Raw genomic sequence first — 23,423 nt, forward strand, 5'->3', positions numbered from 1 at the left:
TTCCATCCCGCCAGGGGTTGCGCAACAATGGATGAGGCTCACGATTTCAAGAATGGACGAAACGTTCATAAAGCTCTTGACTTCGCTTAAAGGGCCGATGCCATCGTCAACCCTGTTGATATTGACCGGCCTACCCTGTCTTGTTCCGCTCCTAATCTACGGTTGCTTGGTTAGAGAAGAAAAAAATCGTCTATGGGTCGCGTCCCTATTCACCGAGCCCTGGAACCCCGCGACACTTTACCGGACGGGTACACTACGAGCGAGAGGCTACGCACAGCCCACTCATCCTCCCGATTCCAAGCCACCGGCTGCCATTGGCGCACTAGCGACTGGCGTTGGGATCGTGATTGCGAGTCGACAGCTTCAAGTCCAAGCGGGTGCACAGGCAAGTGCACTTGGCCGTCGGTGAAGGCGGGTGGAGGAATGTGAATGATCACTGACAGTGAGTGTGGCTGACGCAAATTGCCATGTCGAGCTTGTCTGATCTGATGACGGGCCGCCGCCTTGGAACTATTCAGAAGGGCGCCTCAAACCTTGTGACGAAAGTCGGAGCTACGGCGTTATGCCTGGCGCCATGGAGAACATCCTCGGTGCTACAAGATGAGTCTCCTTTCGCGTTGCTCTATCAATCGCACGAGCTTCACGCCAACAAGGGTTCAACACGAACAGGTCAGCGGGACCAACTCCTGAAAGCCTTGAGAGTGTAAGATGAGGATGCTCAAACAGCAAAATGCGGATGAATCATCCGAATACTCGGTATCCAGCATCGCCCGATCCCGGGCCAGGACCAAGAAGCGACCGAAACCCCAACACCACCACGCCACTCCTCCATCAATGCGGTCGGAGAATTACTGACATAAGCTGGTTGGAGGCACGCCGCACAACTACTGATTGGGTTGCGATAATACATACGCATATAGCCCGATCGCGATTTGACTCATCAGACGCGAGAAGGAAATTCGAGAAGAAATGGGCACAACAAAAACATGGTCTTCAGGCATCTTCCCATGCCTCAAGACATGGTCTCACCCGGCATTTACACATCGAGAAAAACAAGGTCTGGCCATCATCCATGACTTTGAGGCTAACAAGTCAAGCTTGCGTATCCGAACTTCGTACAAATATGGGCGGCGACGTAGAGGGCGATGTGAGAACCCCCCGGTTGGCCATCTCGATGTAAAAAAGCATCGATCACGCACCTCCCGTCCCGATCACCTGCGGCCGGTCTAGTCCGGCTCTAAAACAGACGTCATCCTCTCGGGGTCAAGCCTGGCAGTGATCGTCAAGATTCAAGAACACCCCCCGGCCTGCGGCCCCTCCCCCAAGGCAGAGCGCTCGTCTCGCCGTCGTGTATCGAGATCCTGCTTAGCCGGGCCGTCATTCTCATGCGGTCACATCGTTCTTTTCTGGAGCATTTGCACAAGTCGAAGCATCACGACCATGGGTATACTGGATCCAGTGCCAGGGCCGCATCGACAGCGACCCCGTACCCATCAACAACCGAAAACAGTGCCAATCACTAGAGAGATGGCTCACACGTACGACAACATGTCGGTCAAGCTTGACCGAAACGAGAGGGGACTCGACTCGGAGGCGAGAGAGAGCGACAGATGCCACCGAGAAACAGGATTGGATGGCTCGCCTTGTTTGTTTATTCGCGCGCACAAGACTTGGCCTTCGGCGCTACCAGGTCGTGATGCCTTGGATTGATGAGGCCATCTCGCGCTATTGAAGATTACCTGCATGATAGGGAAGACAGGCATCGGAAACAATCCAATGAGGCGTCCCAATGCACTCGGGAGCTGTCAGAGCCAAACTTTCAGCTTGAATTTGACATTGATAGAAGGTTTGCAAGCCTTGTCGTACGCCCGGTATAGACACATCAGTCAGTGCCGCGTGACAGAATCCGCGATGGCGTTGTCCCCTCCCTCTCCCTCGGGTCTCCGTGCCCCTCCTCTTCCCCTCTCCCGTTCCTCAGCTTTACTTGCGCACACAGAGAGAGCCATCACTGCTTCCCCTCTTTTGCTCCTTGACCCCTCCAAGACCACGATCAAACACCTTTTACGCGGCCCACCATGGATAACGTGGAGAAGCAGAGAGTCGTCGCTCAAATCCTGCTCACATCGTTTTTGGTCTCTGGCTGAACGCTTGAGGATCGTCTCTAGCCTTGGACCCAGTCCAATGGACAAACGGTGCCGTTTAGGCCGTTATGGAGCTCTTTCTTTGTCTCGTCATCGTTGGTACGGCTATGGTGAAGCACGAAAGCGGGTGCAGACGGCGCGGGCGCGTTGCACCGCGGGTGGGAAGCAGGCCACTCTCCATACTCAAGTGAGGGGAGTTTTCCTCGCTCTCTCTTCTCGTTGGCGGGTACTTTGTTTACAAACTGCGGTTTCGCGATTCATGTCAACAATGGGCCCCTGCAGACCCTGTTTCTGGATCCTAGCTTCAACGCGAAGTCATGTGTTGGTTCACGTGATGTCGACAAGGATGGTGTCTCCAGCAGTGACGTCTCTAGCCGCCGTCATCCCGGTTTGGCAGCTGGTTGGACGGTCCGGTTGGGCGAACCTGGTTCAAGGTTGACGTTTGGTGGTGTGGTAGTGGGGGAGGGAGGGAGGAAACCGACGAGGGGGGAGAGGTTCTCGAATGGGACGTGCTGATGGGACAGGAACCAGAAACGTCCGAGCGGAGCTTCAGCTCAGGTTTGGGGGCTCAGTGGAGTCGGCATCCCTCGGCATGGCTCGTTGTGTACGGACGAACTCCGATTTTCGTTCATTCTTTCTGCGGCTACGAATTGCGGATAACATCACATCATTGAAGCCGGGAATCCATCAAGATGACCCCCGGGTTGTGAGGGTCAATACAAGAGAGGCGCCGCTTCGCAACTGCTGACGATACCATGATGATGACAAGGCTGGCGAAGGATCTTGGTGTCAGCGCAGGGGGTGTTTACTCTATGGATAGAGCTCCTCTTTCATGCTTCCTTCACCCCTCTTTCGAACCTCTCTATCTTACAGTCTCAATCGTCGACCCCGGAACCACTGGATGTTGCTGGGCTGAGACTGACTTTGGACTTGCTTGGAGAGCATGGGATTCTGGGACTGGGTTCCCCGCTTTCGCTATCAAGGGGAGCTCTATTTCGGGGCGCAGCAACCACGGGCAAACAGCTCCCAAGCACCCAAGCTCCCAAGACCTCACCCACTTGGTTGATGAACGATTCCTCAGCTCTCGGCTAATGCGATACGAAGATCCAAAGTTGGGTCGAAACATGTCGCCATGCATGCGGACCGGGGACTGATAGTTTCTCATTAATTGTCCGGCCATAGCAGCTACCGACACAACCGACCTATGCCTTGGAGAAGCAGGGCAACCCGCACCGATGTCTGAAACGAACGATATCACCCGGTGAGCCGGGCCCGTATGCTCTGTTGCCCGTCTGACCGACGGGTCTGACCTGACTCTTCCATTCCCCGGTCCATGTCGCAGCAGGAGGAGGAGCAGCAGCAGCAGCAGCAGCAGCAGCAGCAGCCTGCTAGCAACGGCAACAGCTGGGCCAACACCACAGAATCAAGTCGGGATGAACGAGCTTCCGGAATAGGCTCTCCACCGCCGTTCTTGCGTCTGAGAGTATGAGCCAACGCAATGCCTTGAACGATGTTCACACGTCCCAAACCAACAAGGCATCCGAAACTCGCCAGTCACAGTGATTCCGCGCGCATTGCTAGGCGAATGCTACCCTAGCCTCGAGCCACCCACGTCGCGCCTTCAGAGGCGAACAATTGTCCGATGGGCTTGTACACGGTTCCCGCGACGGCTACAGGAACATCAGGGTCTTTTTTGCGTGCTCGCTTGTCTCTCTCGCCGCCTCTGGAGCCTTTGGGCCCTTGGCTGTCTTCTTCTTCCCCTCCCCCACATCCCCGAGACCTCAAACATCCTCTTCTTCCCCCTCCCAGCCTCCCACTGCCCAGGTTTGTCAGGCTACAGAAGCAGCGAAACAGGTCGGGCGAGACCGCCACGCCTGCGCCGATATGAACCGACCGGCCGGCCGAGCCGCCGTTCAGAGTCCGCGTTGGTGCAAAGTTGTTTCTGATGGCGGCGGCGACCTAATGTCCGCAACATTCCTCCCCGGTGGCCGTTTTGCCATTGCGGTTGATGCGGTATGTAGGTGGGCAGACCCCTACTTCTCAGGGACGCCGAGCGTGGTACAAGACCCTTTTTTCATATTTTCTTTGTTTGTCTCGACTTGTTGAGTAGTTCCGTCGAACGTCTGACAGTCGGATCTGGGGTGGCTTGCGGTCCCGCAGGGACGGACTCTTTTTCTTCGGTGACGGCGCCGCTCGACTAACATGCGTTTGTGGCGTGTTCGTTTGGCTTCAAGTCGGGAGGCCTTTTTTTTCCCCCGACTAGTCCCCTTGGTAAGGCATATGAGTAGGTAAGTAGGTAATGCTGTTGTGGACGGGAAGGGTAGTCGATATAAAACGGGCATGGCGCCCTCTGAGCTAAAACATCCTAACATTCCCCCCCACGAGGGTTGAGACAAAGAACAAAAAAGGTGGCGGCGTGACGGGGCGGCTCTTTGGAATGGCGGCAGGCTGGACGATGGATGGACGACGACCTGATGGGTTTAGCCAAACGTTGCTTCCCCCCCTGAACTAAGCGGGAGCGAGTGGAAGATGGCACGATGGCAACGGGAGGGCGAGAGTCTCTTTCGGCGTGGTTTTGAGGCGGCTTGTTGGTAGCACCATTTTGGATCAGCATCAGTAAGTATCTAGCAAGCGATCTAAGGAATAGCATCTTCAGCGTGGACGGCTGGCGCACTCTGAGGAGGGTCTGAGAAGACGGAGAGAGAGCCCGGCGGCCGACTCCAGCCTGGTGTTCGTAGACTATGTTGGTGAGGTGTGTTCGTAGAGGGGTGAAGCTTTGGTTTTGGCGCCGTGATGTCTGTATACTTGTCCTGGATAGGGGATCGATTGTTCTAGAAGATCGTGCCTAGTTCCCGTTACTGGAGGCTGATCAGCAGTTTCAAACTAGACTACGATTGGGTGGTTGTTGTTTCTCAGTATTGTTCCCGTTGCCCTTTGCCCCTGAAGCCGTTGATTCTGTTGCCATCCCGGCCCCTGAATTCGTGTGGTCAAGTGCGGTGCTATATCGTGAGACTACAGGTCAGAGGTTTAGGGGAAACGGTAGTGCTCAGGTAGGGAAGGTGACTTTGGATCAGCGTTGGGGGTTCTTTGCCTGGCTTGCATGATTTGGGATCGCGGTTGGTTGGTGGGAGATCTGAATTACTTCAACTGCGGTTAGATCTTGTAGCAAACATGGGCCTGACTGAACCTCTACAGCCTTGGTACCGGTGTCGATAGCTATATTGCTATCTGCTGCCGTTGAATCCAGCTGTCGTGGACTGGGCGGGTTTACGGTATCTGTCCGGACTGGTTTTGGAGGAGGAGCGAGACAACTCCGGTATTGTGAATGCCTGTAACATCATCGGCGTCCCGTGAGGCTCTGGGTTACGATTGGGCCTAAGTTCCCTCTATAAAATGTCAGATCTGTCTCACGTGTGGAAGTGTAGCCAGTGTTTGCTCTATGTGGTATCCAAGACCTGTATAATATATAGAGAGTGGATTGTAAGAGAGTACTGCCTGCAAGTGTTGTTTATTCCGTGTGGAATATATCACAAGAGCTGATGAATGCTGTTAAAAGAGAGCTAGAAATGGTCGGTTGAAATATCTTTCAAGTTCTCATGAAAACCGAAAGACCACAAGAATCTTGAAAAAGATTTAACAATACTCCCGGACTCCGGTCACCGGCCGACGGCACGAGAGGTTAGAGGAAATGGCGATTTGGCGACAGGCCCTCTAGCTCATCAGCCTGTTGTTAAATACTGTAGAATACAAGCATCATCGCTGGCACTCCGGTTACCATTGGCGCTCATCCCCAGGAGCAGAATGGCCGTGAGTGTGGCAAGTTCTCGGTGCCTGTCCCCGGCAAGGAGAAGTGAAAGGTGTGTCTGGGTCTCTACTCCTTCCGATCCTGTCACCTGGTGAGTTGCGGGAAACGCGGTTGAGGGGTACAGGAGAAGTCCGTCAAGAGGAGATCCGGTGTTCCTTGGGAGACGTTATGGGTATCGCGTGACCTTTCGGCTGGTGTACTACAGGGACGAGTTTCTTTGCCTACTCCTTTTCGTGACTTCGCGTTCAGTGTCCCTCTGATCGCAGGTGCGCTTGTGCTGAGTCATACGGAGGGAAAGCTCTCCATTGTACATCAAGTATCTTACCCAAAGCATGTATGGAAGAATCGGGATGTAGTTTGGAGAGACCGAGGCTAGATAAGGCATACATTGGTCCGAGGAGGGTGTTTGGAGAGTTAGGAAATTCATGTAGACTTGGAATGATGTAGTCGAGGCGCATGAACATCTCAGACCGCTGTAGAAGCCGGCAACATGGCTGCGAAAGATTCTTGTCCCCAGGAGCATCAGCATGAAACCTATTCTGGAGACGGCGAATTGAGGGAACATGCCGTGAATGTGTCGTGATAGACCATACTAAGTAGTGTTTGACTGTAATTTGCTAATTACACAGGACATGAGAAAGCAAACCCAGAGTCCCTTTTCAATGAGCATGGAAGTTGAGGACGAAGAAGAGGAGAAAGGCGTAGCCGACGACGAACTTCTGGGTCTATTCGACAGTATGCCGATAGTAGAAGAGACCGGGGTCAAACAGACGAATCACGCTGTTCAAACATCCAGGAAGGTGTTTTATGCGCGACCCGCTGTCCAGTCAGACCTCAGGATAGTTGAGCTGTAACATGCTTCTTCTGACTTCGTCACACGACGGTATGAGAAGTACAAGTCTGCCAGGCTTTATAGATATATATTTACGATGTTCTTGAAAAAATACGAGGGATTTCTGAGGATGACTCCTCAATCGCGAGTCTGGCCTTTGAAATGCTGCTAACATGTGTATCGTTGATGTCCGGGAGCATCACGGCCACCTTTTATTCTCCCTTGACGTAATCAGTCATCAAGCCTCGGGCCCTCTTTGAAGTGCCTTGAATGTGAGACAGTTTCAATTGGGAACAAAACTCTAGTTTTCACTTGCGATGATGTGTGGATGTCTCATGTTCCGTCTTCTCGGGATGGTCCCGCCGGCCTCAATGCAGTCACCCTCGCGAAGATAGCCTCTACTACGGGAAACCCGGAGCCCCTGGCCTGGTTACCGGGCATCTTTCTCAAGTCGTCAAATTGGTGTTTCATTGGAATGCCGATATGAAAAGGAAGCAAATCATGAAATGTGAGCTGCCTGTGGCATTATGTAAGGCCACCAACTTCGAACTTGCGTTGTTTGCCAAAACCAGGCACTACCTTACTCCACTAGGCCATAGACACTTCAGGCGCTGCTCATGACGTGTTTTGCAGTTCGATTGTCTATGAAGGCTTCGAGCAATTCTCTTCGGTGATTCAGGTCCCAACCTATAATACTTGAATGGAATATACGCTCACCTAACAACCGCCCACCTACAGTGATTGTGAGCCATTCTAAGCCCAGAATTCCTATAGAGAATTGTCGTTTCAGTGCTCTTGTTTTCATCATTGATTCTTTCTTCCAAGAATATGGCGCATATACTTATTCGATGTCTCGATCGATGGATAAATATGCCTTCTGGACGTGCTCTCCGTTTATTACCTCTGCCATGATTCTAGATGCGACGTCGATGACTCGGTCAGGTTGCACTAGCGGGATACAAAGGTATGGATGATATATCAGTTGATATATAATATTTCTCTTTCAATCATCTGAAAGTCACTTCACTCCTCTGTCCTCCTTCAGGACCAGGTTCAGCCTGAGACCTGGTGACGACCATTGTATGACACATCCAATCTTGGAACAGAAACTGAACAACACACACGAACAGACCGTGAAACAACTTGAAATTCCCATTAGAAGTGTAGTGTTAAGTCGAGTTTCAGATGTTTGTGAATGAATAGCCAGCCAAACAAACACTCTGGAGCGGTTGATGAATTTGTCGATGAGCGAGCTTCACGTCCGAAACCGCGAAGTACAAGATGTGCTCACTACTGTTTAACATGATGCCAGATAAAGTGATGGAAACTAACAGAGTAGCAGAAGGAGCGTGGATTATGAGAATAGAGAAATTCTCCCTCAAAGCTACCTCAACATCAAGGTAATGTCACCGCCTCACTGTGACATCCAATTTCTGGCACAGGATTGAGTTGTGGACCCCTCGCGGGTAACAGTGGAAACCTGCAGGGACCCCCACCATCGGCGGGGCGTGGGTGAGGTGAAGTCAAAGCCGTTTTTTTTTGCCGGGCGGTAACGTCTGGCAGAACTTTTTGCGCTCCAAACTTTTTGGATGAGATCCTGGCAGCGATCGCAGAGTATGCGCTCTGCGACATGAGAACGCCCTTAGAAAAAAGAAAGTATCGCCAACTTCCATGATAATTTAATATTCCACTTTCTCAACGAACTGGTCTGCGATTGAACGGAAATATCCTACACAATGACCAAGACGGCGAGCGCAAAGCGCAAGCGCGCCGAGAGAGAGGCCCTCAAGGCCGCCGAGTCCAACAAGCGCGCAAAATCCTCCCACGACGCCTCGGCCGACGGTAGCAACTCCCCGGACTCGAACGATGTCGCCGACGCCGCCACAGGCTCCAATGGCACTAGACTGCCCAAGATCCTGCTGGAGAAGAAGCTCTTTGTCGAGAACTCGACCGGCAAGGACCGTGTTCGCGAAGCGAAGCTGTACGACCTCCTCAGCAGCGAGAACGAGACGGACCGCCTCGAGGCCGCTGGCGCCATCATTTCTAGCCTTCTCGACGACGAGGGCGTAACGGAGGCGTGTCTCACCAGACATCTCGATTGGCGACTGTTCCGTGGTCTTGCCAGCGGCAGAGCGGCGTCGAGGTTGGGCTACAGCGTCGTCTTGACCGAGATCCTCAGCCAGCTCCTCGGCCCGCCCAGGAACTTGTGCCGCGACAAGTACCCTGGTCTGACGTTTGATAAAGTGCTCGAGATGTTGATGGAGAGGACGCGTTTCGGAGGAAACATCTCAGGACAGGAGGAGCGAGACCTGTACTTTGGACAGCTGTTCGGGCTCGAGTGCTTCGTGCGCGCGAGGATCCTGTTTCTCGAAGAGGAGGGTCCCGACAGGTGGAACGAAATTCTCAGACTGCTCGTCAAGCTGGGCGGCAAGAAGATTTGGCTGCGGCCGCAGTGCGGATGGGTCGTTGCGCAGGCCTTGGCGCAGCTGGACCGTCCCCGCGTCGAGATGGTGCTGCAGCAGCTGGTCGAGCTCGGCTGGGCCAAGACCCCCGAGGGTGTCGGCATCTGGCTTGTCGCATTTGAACAGTGCCCTGAGTTGACTACCGGCGACAAGGCGAAGCACCACCACCCCCTTTCTTCGAGAAACCTGGGCGAGCTGGCGGGTATCCTGAAGGAGAGCGGGCAGGATGACGTGGAGAAGCAGCAGAAGCAGCAGCAGCAACAACAACAACAGCAATCGAGGAGGGGCAACTATGTCAAGAACAAGCAGGCCAACTGGACGCCGCAACTGCACTTCGTATGGGACCTGATTGTGCGGCACTTCCTGCGCAAGGGTCCTGCAGGTGTCGATGAGTTCAGATCTTTCTGGAAGCGAGTTGTTGATGGTGAGTATCGAAAGGTGGCAGCTTTTCCACGCGCCGAGCTAATCAAGGCATTGCAGACAACTTCTTCGCCAAGACCGCCACTGAGGGACAAAAGTTCAGGGGCTTCCTGGTTTTCCAGAAGATGCTCCAGAGCTACGCCGATATCGACGACCTCCTCGACGTGCTCTTCAGCAGGAACCTGATGACATGCCTCATCAACCAGGCATCCCAGGAGGATCGCTTCCTTCACCGGGCAGCTTTGAAGACTTTGAAGGTCGTTGAGGAGACTTCTGCGGCGCATCCTGAGGCCACCGGCATCATTCTCGACAACCTGATTAACAACAACGGACTGTATCGATTCGATGTCATGACCAAGAGCAAGACGGTAGACAAGATTCTTCAGCATGTGAAAGCCGATACTGGCGAGGATGTCATCCAGGTTCTTAGCGGACCTGTCATGAAGACTTCTACGACATCGTGCGTCGAATCCCCTTCCTTGCAGATTGACTTGTGCTTGATGCTGACTTTCACACAGAAAGGATATTAACTCGGTTAAGCTCGACCTCCGCGTTTACATCGAATACATCTTCCGCCTGACTACCTCGGCACCGGAACCTGCGCTTCAGGAGCTGACATCTCTCGCCTATGCCAAGCCCATATGGATCCCGGAGAACGCAAACTCGCTAGTTACGGAACTGAGCAGAAGCCGACTTCAGTCAGCCTTTGCAAAGCTCTCTCGCAAAGCTGAGGACGCCAACTACCTGTGCACGGCAGTGCAGTCGATCAACCCAGACTACATTCGTATGGAGGGAGAGATGAAGAAGGAGGTTCACGCAGCACGGAAGCGGTTGGAGAAACTCATGAAAAAGAGTGCCTCCGCTAGCGAGAGCTCGACGGACGAGGTCAAGATTTCACAGGGCTTGGCGCTGCTTCACGCCATTGCCATCTTCCAGCTCTACAACGAGGAGCCGGATGCGTTTCAGCTTTTGAGCGATCTCAAGGAGTACCAGACTCGCCTGCAGACGGACGAGGAGGGTGCTGCTGAGTTCTTGGTCGAGATCTTACTTTCACTCGTCTCTCAGCAGTCGTCGCTTCTACGCGAAATTTCGCAGCGGGTGTTTGGCTACTTTACTAGCAGAGTTTCTCCCAAGGCGCTGGAGCTATTGCTGGACGTCCTTTCCGCCGACGAGAGCGCCAAGGGGCAGCAGTCGCTCTTTGACGTCGACGCCGATGATATGGATCTTGAAGACATGGAAGAGGACGAGGAAGACGAGTCCGACGATGAGGCCGGTTCTGACGCTGAGGTGGACTCCAACGTCGAATTCGATGCTCTTGACGCCGGCGATGATGAGGAGAACGACGATGACGAAGGAGAATCTGGATCGGATGAAGAGGCAGACGACGAGGAAGCACAGAACCTCGCAGACCTCGACGACGCTCTCGGCCAAATTCTCAACAGCCACCGCCTCGACAAGGACGAAGACGCAGAGTCATCGGACAACGACTCGGACATGGGCGACGACGACATGCTGGAGCTGGACGGAAAGCTGGCCGAGGTCTTCAAGCAGCGTCAAAAGGCGGCGCCGAGCAAGAAGAAGGAGCGCAAGGCCGCCAAGGAGTCCGTCGTCAACTTTAAGAGGCGTGTGCTGGACCTGCTCGAGATCTTTGTGCGCAACGAGGCGGGTAGCCCGACGACGCTGGCGATCTTGCAGCCGCTGCTGCAGCTCGTCCGCACGTCGACCATTAAGACACTCTCTGACCGGGCTTTTGAGCTGGTCAAGGACTACCAGAAGCGCGCGCGCAAGGCGAGGTCCGGTGGTGGCGGCAAGTCGACGGAGGACAGCAAGTTGGACCTTGAGGAGGCGGTCGAGGTCCTGAAGGGCGTCTATGCTGAGCTCAAGGCCGGCGAGACAAAGTCTCACGCAAAGGCCGCTGTGCCTGCCTGCCTGATCGCTGCTTCTAGCGTGTTCCACGCTGGCAAGGGAGACCGGGCTGCCGTTGATGCCATTGTTGGGGATGTGGAGGAGGCAACGGCGACGCAGCTGGAAATGAAGAAGGCCTGGGACGAGTGGTGCAGGAACCAGGAGGCTCTGAAGAAGAAGGCGGCCGGCGGTGCTGGAAAGAGTACATAGATGAGGGGGAAAGACTCAGATGGGGTCTGGTAGATTTTTATCTGATACAAAAGCTTTTGTTTCTGGCGCATGGGTATGGGATGGGAACAAAGATCTGGATTTGTGTCATGTCGAAAAAAGCATTGGCCTCACGAGGCACAGGGAAGATTCTGGGCTCACGGTCTTGAGTATATTTAATACATAGAGCCCGACTTCCACAATTCACACAGATTTCACAGAGCATTATACTCTCTTTTCTCGCTTCTTGATACTTTCTACTCACCTTGAATTGGCTTGCCTTTTCAACTTATCTTCTACGACATATGTCAATTTGATCCCTACTCACCCAGCTCCTTTAAATAGGAGAACACCAACCAATGATTTTTTTGTTTTTTGATCTTACAAACTCGACCCAGAGTAAGCCCAGCAGACAATATCATGCCATATACCAAAAGGAAACTCTTCAAAACTTGACATCCCAAACTCCACCCTGGCGCTTGGGGTCGTTCCTAACAGGAATTTCACCAGCCCCTGAGCTTGCACCAACTTGGACAATCGTGGCATCACCTGGGCCAAATTCATACACTTCAACAGCTCGAGCCGTTCCAATCTCATCCCCATGCCAGGTAGCTCTACGGCTCGACAACGTAGCAGGGGTAGGCAGGTGGAAGTCGGGGTTCTCATCTCTGCGCAGCCTGGCAAGAGTACCATCGTCCCTGCTCACCAATAAGCCGAAAGTGACCCAGTCAACCTGGGGAGGCTCCCTTGTATCATCACCACCCAGATTCCCGGAAGCTTCTCCATGCGTCGACTCACCACTAGAATAGATGCTCTGGCTGGTTGGCTCGGGTGGCGGGCTGCCTGCTTCGGATTCGGTCTCTCGGTCCCAGAAAGAAAGGTCATTGGGCGGGCCCTCATGGGCAAGGGAGTCTGTAGAATGAGACCATCTAGACTGGTTCCCATCATGACTACTAGAAGGCAAGCCCTGACTGGGTGAGGCCGAGGCTGGATCCGGGTTGCAGGTTCTAAGAGCACCTGTTGCAGCCTCGACCTCTCTAAGCCATTGAGAGACGCCGATCTGGGTTTGGTCAAATGCGAGCGAGTCTTCAGACGGAGACGAAGTGGAGCCTGAGCCGTCCAGCTCTGAGTTCTCGCCGAGACCTACCGTGGCGTCCCCTGTAAGCTGGCGATAGCTCAGCAAGGAGGTGGAAGATGATGCCAGAGAGCCTTCTCTGGATAGAGGCAAGGGGGATACATAGTCCGGAGCTTGGTCAACCACTAACCGTTGCTGAGCCCTTCACAGCAGAGAGGCGAAGCAGCTAAAAGTATACATTTTGGAAGTAGTGTGGGTTGTGCTAGTATGCTCCTGAGCGCGTATTTGGATACGTATTTGGATTTGCGGCAAGGTAGTTTGGAGGTGTGCGATGAAGTTGGGTGTGAGTATAATGGGTTCAGAGACTTGGACAATGGGTCATCTCTTTTTAAGCTCATCCTTTCAGGCAAGAAACCGCCTTGGGTAGTTGGCAACCACCTTGGGTCGTTCTGCTCGAACAATGTATAGGAGGGAACAAGGACATTGTTCTCTGTCTAGTTGAAGGAAGTATATACTTCACAGCCAACTAACAACCACTCTATACGTTTACTAGTGATATTATTCAACCTTGTTAGTTTAGGAAATAGATGACTGTGCCGAGTCATACTAAGTTCCCTTTCTACAGCACATGTTGGTCGTCATGTCTCTGTTCTTTCTCAAGACTGGTTCTGGTCACTATAGAACTACCATGACTTTAGCCCTACGTGAATGATACACAACTTCAACAAGAGCGTAACTTGATGTCAGGAGGGTCTACTTGGATCCAAGCTGAATAACAACAGAAGAAAAGGTCCACCGGCTTACAATGTAGACTGGAAAAAATATTCAGAAAAGCTCACCTTTTGCGAAGATCTCTGTATTATCCTTTAGTTTTGAATGCTAGATATCATTAGCTTGATCTTGGATCAGAACCCTTTGATTGAGCTTTTTCCCGGAATGACACCCCTTTAGACCGTTCAGCCGCACCACCAGCAACATCAGTTTTGTGGTCCAACACCCGGGCGGGCAGACGGCCGGTGATGCCGTCAAGGTCGGAGCCGCTATAACTTCTCGTCCGCGAAGGCGTGACTGTCATGCCGCAGATATCCTCAGATCATCTTAGAGAAGCCAATCATGTTGCCATCCAATGTATCGGTTAAGAGCCACGAGTACAATAATACAGTTTTCGACGTAAATCGACCTTGCTTACTTGCCCATTGTTACCGCGAGTCCTGGCAACCATGATGGAACCGTGGGAGTATAAAGTCAGCAGTCTCCTTCACCCGTAGAAATTATAGGCTTTCTCCTTTATATCTCCACGTTCCATCCAAAAGCCAAGGTTTCTCAAGTCACCACCACCTATACAAAGTCACCAAAATGCATCTAACAACACCCTTCACGGCCGTACTCGGCCTCCTCATCGCAGCCGGCGCAGCTTCCCCCATCCAAAAAGACAAAGTCTCCATCCCGGCGGACGTATCCGATGACCATTCTTCGGCGATGACCGTTCCAATCGTAAGTCGAAAACCTGCAGCCTCTTGCCGGTACCGACATAAGTACTTCGACAAGACACGTTTTGCGCATGAACACAGAAGCTAACAAACTCCACCACAGGACGTACGAAAAGCTGCTCTAATTCCATGTTTCCTCCGAGGATCTGTTTAGCTAATAAAAACCACAGGGACAATGCTTCTTCCGCTGCACCCCAGCGCTGATTATCGCTGTCACGTGGAACTCATGCATCAAGGACTGCATGGCGCCGAAATTGTCAAAATACCAAGGCAGAGTCGAAGATCGCGAGTGGCAGTGAACTGATTATGGAAGAATTTTGAGATTTTGTACGGATGGACTGCGGTGTAACGCTAGGCTGGTGAACTATTATCACGACTTACTTACTACTGGATGAACATATCAATTACCTGTAGACGCCAACTTTGTCGAATCAATCTCCCAACACGCCGAGTCTCCGGTTAGAGCGAGACCATCAATGGCATAACAGTTGTAAAGTACATGAAGCTTCACATAGTCAGTGAAAAAAGTGAACCATGATGTGTCTCCCCATATCTGTTCCGGGAGAAAGACGTGGTGTCTGTTTAGGAAAGTTTCATTCTCTCTTACCTTTGATTGCCTCGGAGAAGATGGTATGCCAGCGCCCTAGGCAGGCAACATATTTTTCCTCAACTAGACTACAAGGGATTTTGGACATAAAATCACACTTTAGGCACTGTTACGATGCCGTTCCGTTGGCGTTGCAGGTGCAGCCTTGGGCCGATTTGTCCATGTCAGGGGTAATAATTCACGATGACTAACACGGTCAACTGCTCGATGCCAAGATCTTTGGCAGCACAGTACACCCAGAGGAAAAGAAAAGAATGCTATCTACCCATACTGAGTGAACATAAGGCTGAGAATCTCGCCAAAATTTGTCCTGCTCCCACGTGGTGCTTCCAGGTCGATCTCGGGTTCACCATCCCGCGGTGTGGCTAGACCGTTCTTCTTGGAAGAAACACGAACACATCTCCATCCACTAACACTTGAGTTTGTCACACATCTTGCAACTTAACGTGAAACACTTAGGAAAGCCATGCCTCCATGGTCAATCAACATGAATTCGCTTACCAAAGTAGATCACAGTCTCGTCCTATACATCTACACCCGCCCTCAGCACTAACTCACCTCAAGTCCCAAGGCAACTCTCTCTCTTCACTTTGATCTCCTCGCATACCCGTCCAACTGTCCAACAACATTCACAAGCCTCAGCGATTTCCACGATTCCAAACCAAGTACCCAAGCCGCCGTTCTGATCAAGCACCCCACTGGGCCGGTCGATTATCCCAGTACCCATCAGCATTCGGATACGCCCGCAAACAGGCATAGAAACTAAAATCTGTCGTATCCGCCGGCCCGCCCTGTCTGATATTCGGCGAGAAATGCGCCCCAATCTTCGATCTACACAAGGGACAGCGAAACTCCGCCGCCCACGTCTCCTCCGTCTCGTCACGCCCGTCGCGTGCCCCGCGGAGGTCCCGCAGCGCCAGCCAGCTTTTGAGGCACTTGCGCCCCACGTACTGCGAGCAGCAGGGCAGCATCACGGGCTCGTGATTCGGGTACTCGTCCCACTCGGACATGCAGATATTGCAGTTTGGCGAGCCGTCGGCGACGGCCGCCGCGGGCAGCACGGCGTACATCATCGTCCTGGCGTCCGCCGAACGGTTCCGCGACCTCATGTCCGCGAGCGCAATTGCCGTGTTGCGGTTGATTGTCTCAAAGTGATGGAGGCCCGTGTCAAGCATCATGCCGAGCCTGTCGGTCGGTCGGGTGCTGGACGGAAGGATGGGCCAGTGGTGCTCGACCCAGTAGACGCACTCCTGGATGAGGTCGGCGCCGGGGAGATCGGGGTCAAGGGTCAGGTACGCCGGGTGCGAGGCGTGGTCCTCGTAGTGCGGATTCGGCCACGGGTTGAGCACGGCGAGCAGGGCGCCGCCAATATACATCATGATCTGCTCGTCTAGGCCGGCGTCTAGGGCAAGGAAGTTGTACAGCCAGGCGAGGAAGTGGTAGCGCCGCCACACGGCGCGGCTCCAGTCTTCCTTGCCCAGCCAGGGCATCCTGTGGGAGTGCCAGTACGCGCTCGATGGGTGTTTCTGGGACTCGTCCGAGCCCCTCTCTGAGATGGTGTTGCGGGCTCGCTTCGCTCTCTCCAGGAGCTTGTGTAGGCGGCGTTCGTAGGTGTCTCTGCTCAACGCCACGAACGCCATCTGGTGACCGGGAAAGTCGCGCTTATCGTTGTGCAAATTCTCCAGGTTGATCGCTCTCTCGCTCGGCCCGGTGGTAAGTTCCCACACTTCCTCATCCTCATCGAAAGCTTGTCCCCGAATCTCCTCGGCAAAGACCTCGAGAGTTCCAGCTTCATCGGTCCTGTACGCCATATCCTCGAGGATATGAGCTGCTTCGTTCTTCCTCATGGCAAACGCAGGGTTTACGCGCCACACCTCGTCCATGGGCTTGCAGTCGCAGTGGAATACGTTATGCCCAATGTGTGTCCGCAACAGCTTGCACCAGATCTCTGGCCAAGCGGACGAGATCTCCATTTCCCACTCGCGGCTCTCGGCTTCCACGGGGAAAGGTTTCGATAGCATCGTCAAGGACAGTCTGAGTAGCTGGCGGAGGTAATTCTCGCGGTAGATTATGAATTTGTGAGTCGGGATGGCCTCCAAATAGACCCCTGGGCCCGGGAGCCTAATGGTTCTGGGGATTGATTGCATTACTTCGTCGGGGCTGTCATAGTACGCATCGACGTCGCCGGTACAGAAGTAGCATTCTCCGTCCATTATCTGAACCAAGACTCCTCGACAGAGCCCGTTTATGCAATCCGTTGCGTGCAGATGAGCGCATCGGATCAAGTTGTAGACCCAATGGATATGCTTTCTGTGCGGTACTTCTTGAAAATCATGTTGAGTGTTTTCTCTGAAGACATTATCTTCTTCTTTCACCAGATGATGGCCATCGATTCTTCTATCCGGCAAAGGGTGTGTTTGTTTTTCGCCATCATGCAGCGTATATCCAGGTGGTTTCGTGCAATAATACCTGCGCCATAAGATGATACACATATTGGATACGGTGTCTCTTCGATGCTATTCAAACCTGCTCAGAGGCAGGTGACGTTGTTGTCGAATCGATGAATTTTCTATGCGCTGGGGTTGATAGTGTCTATTTGACCCGTCGCAAAGCTAGCAGGGAAGGTTTCATTTATTGTTATTCATCCGCTCAACACTCTTCCAATACTCAACTAAAGTTGGAAACTAAACGAGGGTTGAAAGAAACGCTTCTGCTCGAAGCAGCTGCTCTCGCTGTGCCCCCGGCCGAATGGGACAAGGGCCGCTTGTTGACGACGAAGGCAAACAAAGCCTCGAATGTATATCAATTGTCAGAGTTCGTCAAAGACCATTTTCCCTTGTCACATGGATTCGCAGGAAAGACGCCACTGGATGAAGCCCTTGCATTTTTCCATTGTACTCCTTGAGCCCATTGTCCTCAATTGCTCCGACAGAGTATTGAAAACCACCCCTCTGGCGACTTCATGTCGTTCGCTCTTTACTTTATTTAGAATTTCAGGAAACGTCTCGAAATCCCGAAATACGACGAAGAGGATCCGGGAGGTCATGGTGTCCAAGTGCTGCGGATGAAGAGGAATGAAGAGCCAGGCCCCGAGTCACCAACCACCGGTGTACAAAGTGAGATGGGCCGTCATAAATACGCAGGTGCCTTTCGGGTGCGAACTGGAGCACCAGCCGGTCCTCTCTGAGCTGCGCGACGTCCCACCAAATATACTTGGGTTCGTCTCCTAGCTTGAACTCCAACGTGCTGACCCAAGTAATGTCTGCAGAATTTCCAGTGACAAGGTATCGGAAAACCCCAGCTGATTCTCGCCATGCACCGTATAGTTCCATTACACGGAGTGCCGGCATCTTCTTCGCGACCCTGCCATCTTGGGAAAGAAGAGTGTTGATGAGCTCGGGCTTCTTGCGGGAGCAAGCATCCTGGCATATCATCGTCAGAACACGCAGACGCTGCCATGGCAGAGGCGATATAGGTACGCATACTCTGCTCGTGCAGGCGGCAAAGAAGTATATGGCATCAACGATATTGCGGATGACAAGCTTTTTCTAGATCGAGACTGCGAATGAACAGATTTCCGACCAAGCCGAGCCGGACTGATAGGCGCCAATTGTAAAGCATTTGTAGATCGCCGTGCTCGAAGATGTGGATTTTTGATAACAGTGGTTTCTCTCGATATGACCAGGTTGTCAGCATCGTCGTCAAGTCTATATCAGAAATCAGAGAATCTTCCATAGAATGCGAAGAGGTGGGGTAGAAGACGGGCTGGCTTTCACTACTATACCATTGTCTGAAGAGTTCTGTTCCCGTGTATTGAGATGCCTCCATGGTTCGAAGTGAATTGTGCGCAATCTCGGTAGATACCTTGACAGAGTTGCTGCAAAGGGGGTTAATTGTATTCTGCGCATGTTTCTACGCACAATGCTCAACCCGGTGACGCAGTTGACGTAGGGAAGACTGAAATCTCCAAGGCTAATAGGGGCAAACACGTATCGCTGCTGTTGCTGCCAGTAGTCCAAGAGCCCTTCTATTCCGCACGAATTGCCGACATCGTTTGGCGAAGAGGCACTGATCTCCAAGTTGATACTTGGGTATGTTGGTTCGCTAACTGAATCGACATCCTTCTAGGCTTCGAGAATACAGAAAAGGATCAAGATGTTGATGGCGAAGCATCCGCGGTCCGCTGCGATCTCTTCATGAGTCTGACGTCTCGAACGATTCTTGATGCAATGATCAACTCGATTTTGAACTAGATGTGTTTAACGTAGCTTTGTCGCCAGTACTTATTGTGTAATGTCTTGGCCAGGTTTCCCAGCGACTGATCATCCGAACCGACTTGGAGGACCCGAAAGTTTCTTGGCTCGATGGCGTTTTGCCAGTCCCTGCAAATGCCTGCAAACCTTCCAGGGACGTATTCGAGAATCTTGCCTCTGATCTCCTGTGGTAGGTCGCTCCATTGGGCCTCGCTTTTCAATGTATTCATGTCGTTTGGTAGGATACTTTTGATAGGATATTTGGGCGCACTTGTTGTCAGACAGGCACAATGGGGAAAATCGAGTATGTTTGGCTCCAAGTCAAATTTTCTGGGCAAGTTACCGCCGAATGCTCAAGGAACCTGAGGAAGGGCGATACCTCGGCTCAAAAGGGACCAGTAAATAAAGAGGAAAGGGAGAGAAAGAAGCAGAGAGAAAAGGAGAGGAAGGTAAGGTATCCACTTGGAATCTCGACTCCTTCCTCCCGTCCTTCACCTTCACCTTCACCTTCACCTCACCCGGCCTCTATCTTTTCCTGCCTTTCAATCCCGTTGCTACCTACCTTAGCCAGCTACTGGGTACTCCTCAACACACCGCGGGTCGAATGATTATAAGGGAAAGTGCACTTTCTTATCAACACCTCCTTTGAGGACTGTACCTTGCCCCATTCTGGGGAGGAAATACAGTCCAAGGCTTTCTGTGCTCCCTTGACCTCATCGTACATTTGCTGACTTTGTACCACAGCTCGCATGTCAAGCAGTCGTGCAAAATATCCATCAGTGCCACCAAGAAAGTTAACAATAATCCGCGAGCAGTGTCTGATCGACTGGCCAACCATTGTGAAGATGCGCTGGAGATGGACAGAAGCCGTCAAACGACAGACCTCGACGATGTGGAAAGCTTACCTCAGCTGAGGCACTCAGCACTCGCCTTACATAAGACATCAAACCCACACAATTAAGGGAGCGAGATCTGGATCAGTCTAGGCCTAACGAGGATTGGTGCGATTCGTGAAGGCGACAGAATCCCTGCCCGCAGAGGTCGGAACCTTCTCCTTTCAGTCGGGGCCCTCTTTGCAGATGCACCAGGAGGGCGGGATCCCCTGACGCCTGCGACCCTTTTGCCTTTGCTTTGCTGCTACTTCCCACCCCCGGCCGAAGCAGAGGCCAGAAAAAAAAAAGATACCTTGTCCACGGGAAATTCCACCTCATCCAGAATCTCCCCCAGAGAGACCACATTTCCCATTCGCAATCTTGTGGGAGAAAAAATTCCTCTTCTCTTCTGCAGAGACTCGACAGATTCCTACCGGACGGGATACTGTCAATTCGAGACGACGAGTCAGGAGGATACTAGGGAAGGAAAAAAAAACGAGGTACGTGGTTGTTGTTGCTTATTTGGCAGCTCGCTCCATGCCATCAGTTGTTCCCCACGTTGAGACGAAGCTAACAACACCTGGCATCTAGCCACAGCTGCGCTTTCTCGATCCCGATACTCCTTTACCTTTCGGCCATTGCGCGCCGCCTTCCCATTCCATCATAACTCGACTGGACTCGGCAACGACAAGATGAAGTTCAGCAGCATCCTGTCCGTTGGCCTTTTGGTCGTCTCGCCCCTGGCTGCGGCCTGGAGCAAGGAGGGTACGAGCATCGCCATCCTGTCTTGTCTCCGTTGCGCACCGTTGGCTAACGTGTGAAAAAAAATAGATCGTGAGATTTTCCGTATCCGCGATGAGATCAAGGCCCACGAGGCCAACCCCGAACAGACCTTCTACGACCTCCTCGGCGTCAAGAACAGCGCTTCCATCGACGAGATCACCAAGGCCTACCGCAAGATCTCCCGCACTCTCCACCCTGATAAAGTTCGCCAGCAGCTCATCGCCGAGCGCACCAAGGCTAAGAAGAAGGAGAAGAAGACCCCCGGCGTCAATGTCTCCAAGGCTCCTACTCAGAAGGAGATCAAGGCCGCTGTCAAGATTGCCTCTGAGCGCCAGGCCCGCCTCGGTCTCGTGCGCAACATCATCAGTGGTCCCGATCGCGACCGCTACGACCATTTCCTGAAGAATGGCTTCCCGGCCTGGAAGGGCACCAATTACTATTACAATCGGTACCGCCCTGGTCTGGGCACTGTGCTCTTCGGTGTCTTCCTTGTGGCTGGAGGTGCCTTCCACTACATCGCTCTGTACATGTCCTGGAAGCGCCAGAAGGACTTTGTTGAGCGCTACATCAAGTTCGCACGCAATGCTGCTTGGGGAGACAACCTGAGTATTCCTGGCATCGACGACACCCCCGCCCCTGCTCCTGCTGCCCCCGCCGCCGACGATGAGGAGGGCCCCCAGCTGCCCAGAAACCGCAAGGAAAGACGTATGCAGGAACAAATGGCTCGCAGAGAGGCCGCCAAGGAGCGTGGAGGCCGATCCCGCAAGCCCGCTCCCGCCGCTCGCAGCACCAGCGGCAGCGGTACCGCCACCCCCCGCGAGACGGTTGCGCAGACCGGTCAGACCGGCCCCACCGGCTCCAAGAAGCGCGTTGTCGCCGAGAATGGCAAGATTCTTGTGGTTGATTCCCTCGGAGACGTCTACCTCGAGGAGCAGGATGAGGATGGCAACACCGAGCAGTACCTCCTTGACGTAAGTGCCCAAAATGCAAGCTAAAGCTTGTCAACCTACCGCGACACGAGGTCTGCGAACGATGCTAACTCAAAGCAGCCCAACGAACTGCCTCAACCCACCATCCGTGACACCGCGCTCGTCCGCCTCCCCATCTGGGCCTACAACCGCACTGTCGGCCGCGCCCTCGGCAAGAACACTACTGAGCTGGAGATCGACACCGAGGACCTGGACTCTGATGACGGCGAGATTCAACACACCCCCAGCTCTGACTCTGCCGCTGATGACTTTGAGCTCTTGGAGAAATCGACCGATTCTTTGGGCAAGGCCAAGGCTTCCGGTGCGCAGACTGGAGGCAAGACCAACAAGCGCAAGAACAAGAAGCGTTGAGGCATTGGTTCAAGATCTGGTTGATGTATAGAGCTTCACGGCGGGCCTCTTCGAACCCTCTGACGGGTTGTGCGACCTTGATTGGTCTTGAGGATCAGACAAGCGACCCAGAGGTGCATGATGCGTCATGAAGCTGCAGCCAGTCTCGTCGTTAACGTAGATTATTCATCAATGCAAATTCTCGTACGAATTGTAAAGTACAATAGGAAGGCCACAATCTGTTGAAGGTGTCAGTGTGCTGCATCGTGTCTAGTGCATTGTGCATTGGGGGATGAGGTTTGTTGAGTATGTGTGTGTGTGTGTGCTTCACAACAGGCCGTGACAGATACATCATACGGGCACACTTGTTTCCATTCCATTTCTTCACACCATTGTCCTCGAGCACCGGAGGAAAGGCCCAATGCGGTTAATGTTTCCCGTCAAACATGTTGCGACCCTGCGCAAGTGCGTGAGGCCGTTACCTGCCCCTCTGCACCTCATAACTCTGTTTCGTCCCTTCCTATGGCATCATGGCTGCATGATGATTTGTTGGCACAGAAGATCAAGTGTCGCTCGGTGGTTCGTCCGCTTCACGTAGCGGCGATAGGCTTTTGCAGCACTCGACTTACACCAACACCAACAACAACCCTCGATGATGTTTCTTTGGCATCCATCACAGCCAGTCAGCCAGTCAGTAAAAAGCACAGCGGAGTCTTGACTCGACCTTGTTCAAGATCCAAAATCATCAGTCCACCTCTCCTATCTTTTGCGTCTATATCCGTACCTCACAACCGAATGTTTCCATCCACCACAACCACCACCATCCAGCCTCTCAACTGTCGGCCTGAAACATAGGAGATCCTATGCCAAAAACAGACCACTTGTACCTAGCTTATACCCAAAAGAAACTAAACCCGCAAGCCAAGCGCCCACCCCGCTCTTCTATGATCTACGGCGACGACCAGGGCTCGAGCGCGCCGCACAGCAACCACGCAACCCAACGCTCGAGCCGCATGGTCGCCCGTTTCCGAGCCGGTTCCAGCTTCGCAGCCCCATTGACCTGATGATTCCTTGCCCTCACCTCTTCTTACCACGCTTTAGCGTCTGTTCGCCAGAGACGCCAATTGAACCGCTAGATGGAAACCCTATCTCAATCAAGACGCTACGTGCGTTTTTCCTACGCTTCTGACTGGCGAATATGTCGCTGGCTTCAAGTTGGCTTCAAGGCCGTTCCCTGTCGACCTCTTAGATA

The 23,423-nt window shown here is 52.9% G+C and overlaps 8 protein-coding genes across 8 annotated transcripts, besides 1 other annotated feature; 5 read left to right on the forward strand and 3 right to left on the reverse strand.

Annotated features, from left to right (window-relative positions):
- Positions 1 to 1,911: 1,911 nt before the first annotated feature.
- Positions 1,912 to 2,580, forward strand: CLUP02_11858 (uncharacterized protein; the record flags this gene model as incomplete). The annotated part of the gene is made up of 1 exon (XM_049290825.1): positions 1,912 to 2,580. One exon carries the CDS (start codon positions 1,912 to 1,914, stop codon positions 2,578 to 2,580), a length of 669 nt encoding a protein of 222 aa, XP_049147970.1.
- An 815-nt stretch (positions 2,581 to 3,395) lies between these two features.
- Positions 3,396 to 3,476: a sequence feature (Short protein (CLUP02_11859, UQC86359.1) was converted to a misc_feature.).
- On the forward strand, positions 3,475 to 4,532 carry CLUP02_11860 (uncharacterized protein; the record flags this gene model as incomplete). Its single annotated transcript, XM_049290826.1, has 3 exons — positions 3,475 to 3,624; positions 3,723 to 4,154; positions 4,527 to 4,532. 3 exons carry the CDS (start codon positions 3,475 to 3,477, stop codon positions 4,530 to 4,532), a joined length of 588 nt encoding a protein of 195 aa, XP_049147971.1.
- A 3,982-nt stretch (positions 4,533 to 8,514) lies between these two features.
- CLUP02_11861 (DNA polymerase phi) lies at positions 8,515 to 11,775 on the forward strand (the record flags this gene model as incomplete). Its single annotated transcript, XM_049290827.1, has 3 exons — positions 8,515 to 9,664; positions 9,721 to 10,120; positions 10,179 to 11,775. The coding sequence occupies 3 exons, from the start codon at positions 8,515 to 8,517 to the stop codon at positions 11,773 to 11,775; spliced, it is 3,147 nt and encodes a 1,048-aa protein (XP_049147972.1).
- A 442-nt stretch (positions 11,776 to 12,217) lies between these two features.
- CLUP02_11862 (uncharacterized protein) lies at positions 12,218 to 14,069 on the reverse strand (the record flags this gene model as incomplete). Its single annotated transcript, XM_049290828.1, has 5 exons — positions 12,218 to 13,049; positions 13,086 to 13,212; positions 13,687 to 13,726; positions 13,791 to 13,934; positions 14,037 to 14,069. 5 exons carry the CDS (start codon positions 14,067 to 14,069, stop codon positions 12,218 to 12,220), a joined length of 1,176 nt encoding a protein of 391 aa, XP_049147973.1.
- Positions 14,070 to 14,203: 134 nt separating this feature from the next.
- Positions 14,204 to 14,636, forward strand: CLUP02_11863 (uncharacterized protein; the record flags this gene model as incomplete). The annotated part of the gene is made up of 3 exons (XM_049290829.1): positions 14,204 to 14,341; positions 14,419 to 14,443; positions 14,536 to 14,636. The coding sequence occupies 3 exons, from the start codon at positions 14,204 to 14,206 to the stop codon at positions 14,634 to 14,636; spliced, it is 264 nt and encodes an 87-aa protein (XP_049147974.1).
- Positions 14,637 to 15,630: 994 nt separating this feature from the next.
- CLUP02_11864 (uncharacterized protein) lies at positions 15,631 to 17,157 on the reverse strand (the record flags this gene model as incomplete). Its single annotated transcript, XM_049290830.1, has 1 exon — positions 15,631 to 17,157. The coding sequence occupies one exon, from the start codon at positions 17,155 to 17,157 to the stop codon at positions 15,631 to 15,633; it is 1,527 nt and encodes a 508-aa protein (XP_049147975.1).
- A 780-nt stretch (positions 17,158 to 17,937) lies between these two features.
- On the reverse strand, positions 17,938 to 19,427 carry CLUP02_11865 (uncharacterized protein; the record flags this gene model as incomplete). The annotated part of the gene is made up of 3 exons (XM_049290831.1): positions 17,938 to 18,366; positions 18,865 to 19,030; positions 19,228 to 19,427. The coding sequence occupies 3 exons, from the start codon at positions 19,425 to 19,427 to the stop codon at positions 17,938 to 17,940; spliced, it is 795 nt and encodes a 264-aa protein (XP_049147976.1).
- A 1,235-nt stretch (positions 19,428 to 20,662) lies between these two features.
- On the forward strand, positions 20,663 to 22,192 carry CLUP02_11866 (DnaJ domain-containing protein; the record flags this gene model as incomplete). The annotated part of the gene is made up of 3 exons (XM_049290832.1): positions 20,663 to 20,834; positions 20,901 to 21,823; positions 21,902 to 22,192. Coding segments are annotated over 3 exons (1,386 nt in total), but the record flags the coding sequence as incomplete, so codon positions are not given.
- Between the last annotated feature and the right edge of the window lie 1,231 nt (positions 22,193 to 23,423).

This window comes from Colletotrichum lupini, chromosome 6, assembly GCF_023278565.1.
Source record: "Colletotrichum lupini chromosome 6, complete sequence".
NCBI classification, from domain to species: Eukaryota; Fungi; Ascomycota; class Sordariomycetes; order Glomerellales; family Glomerellaceae; genus Colletotrichum; species Colletotrichum lupini.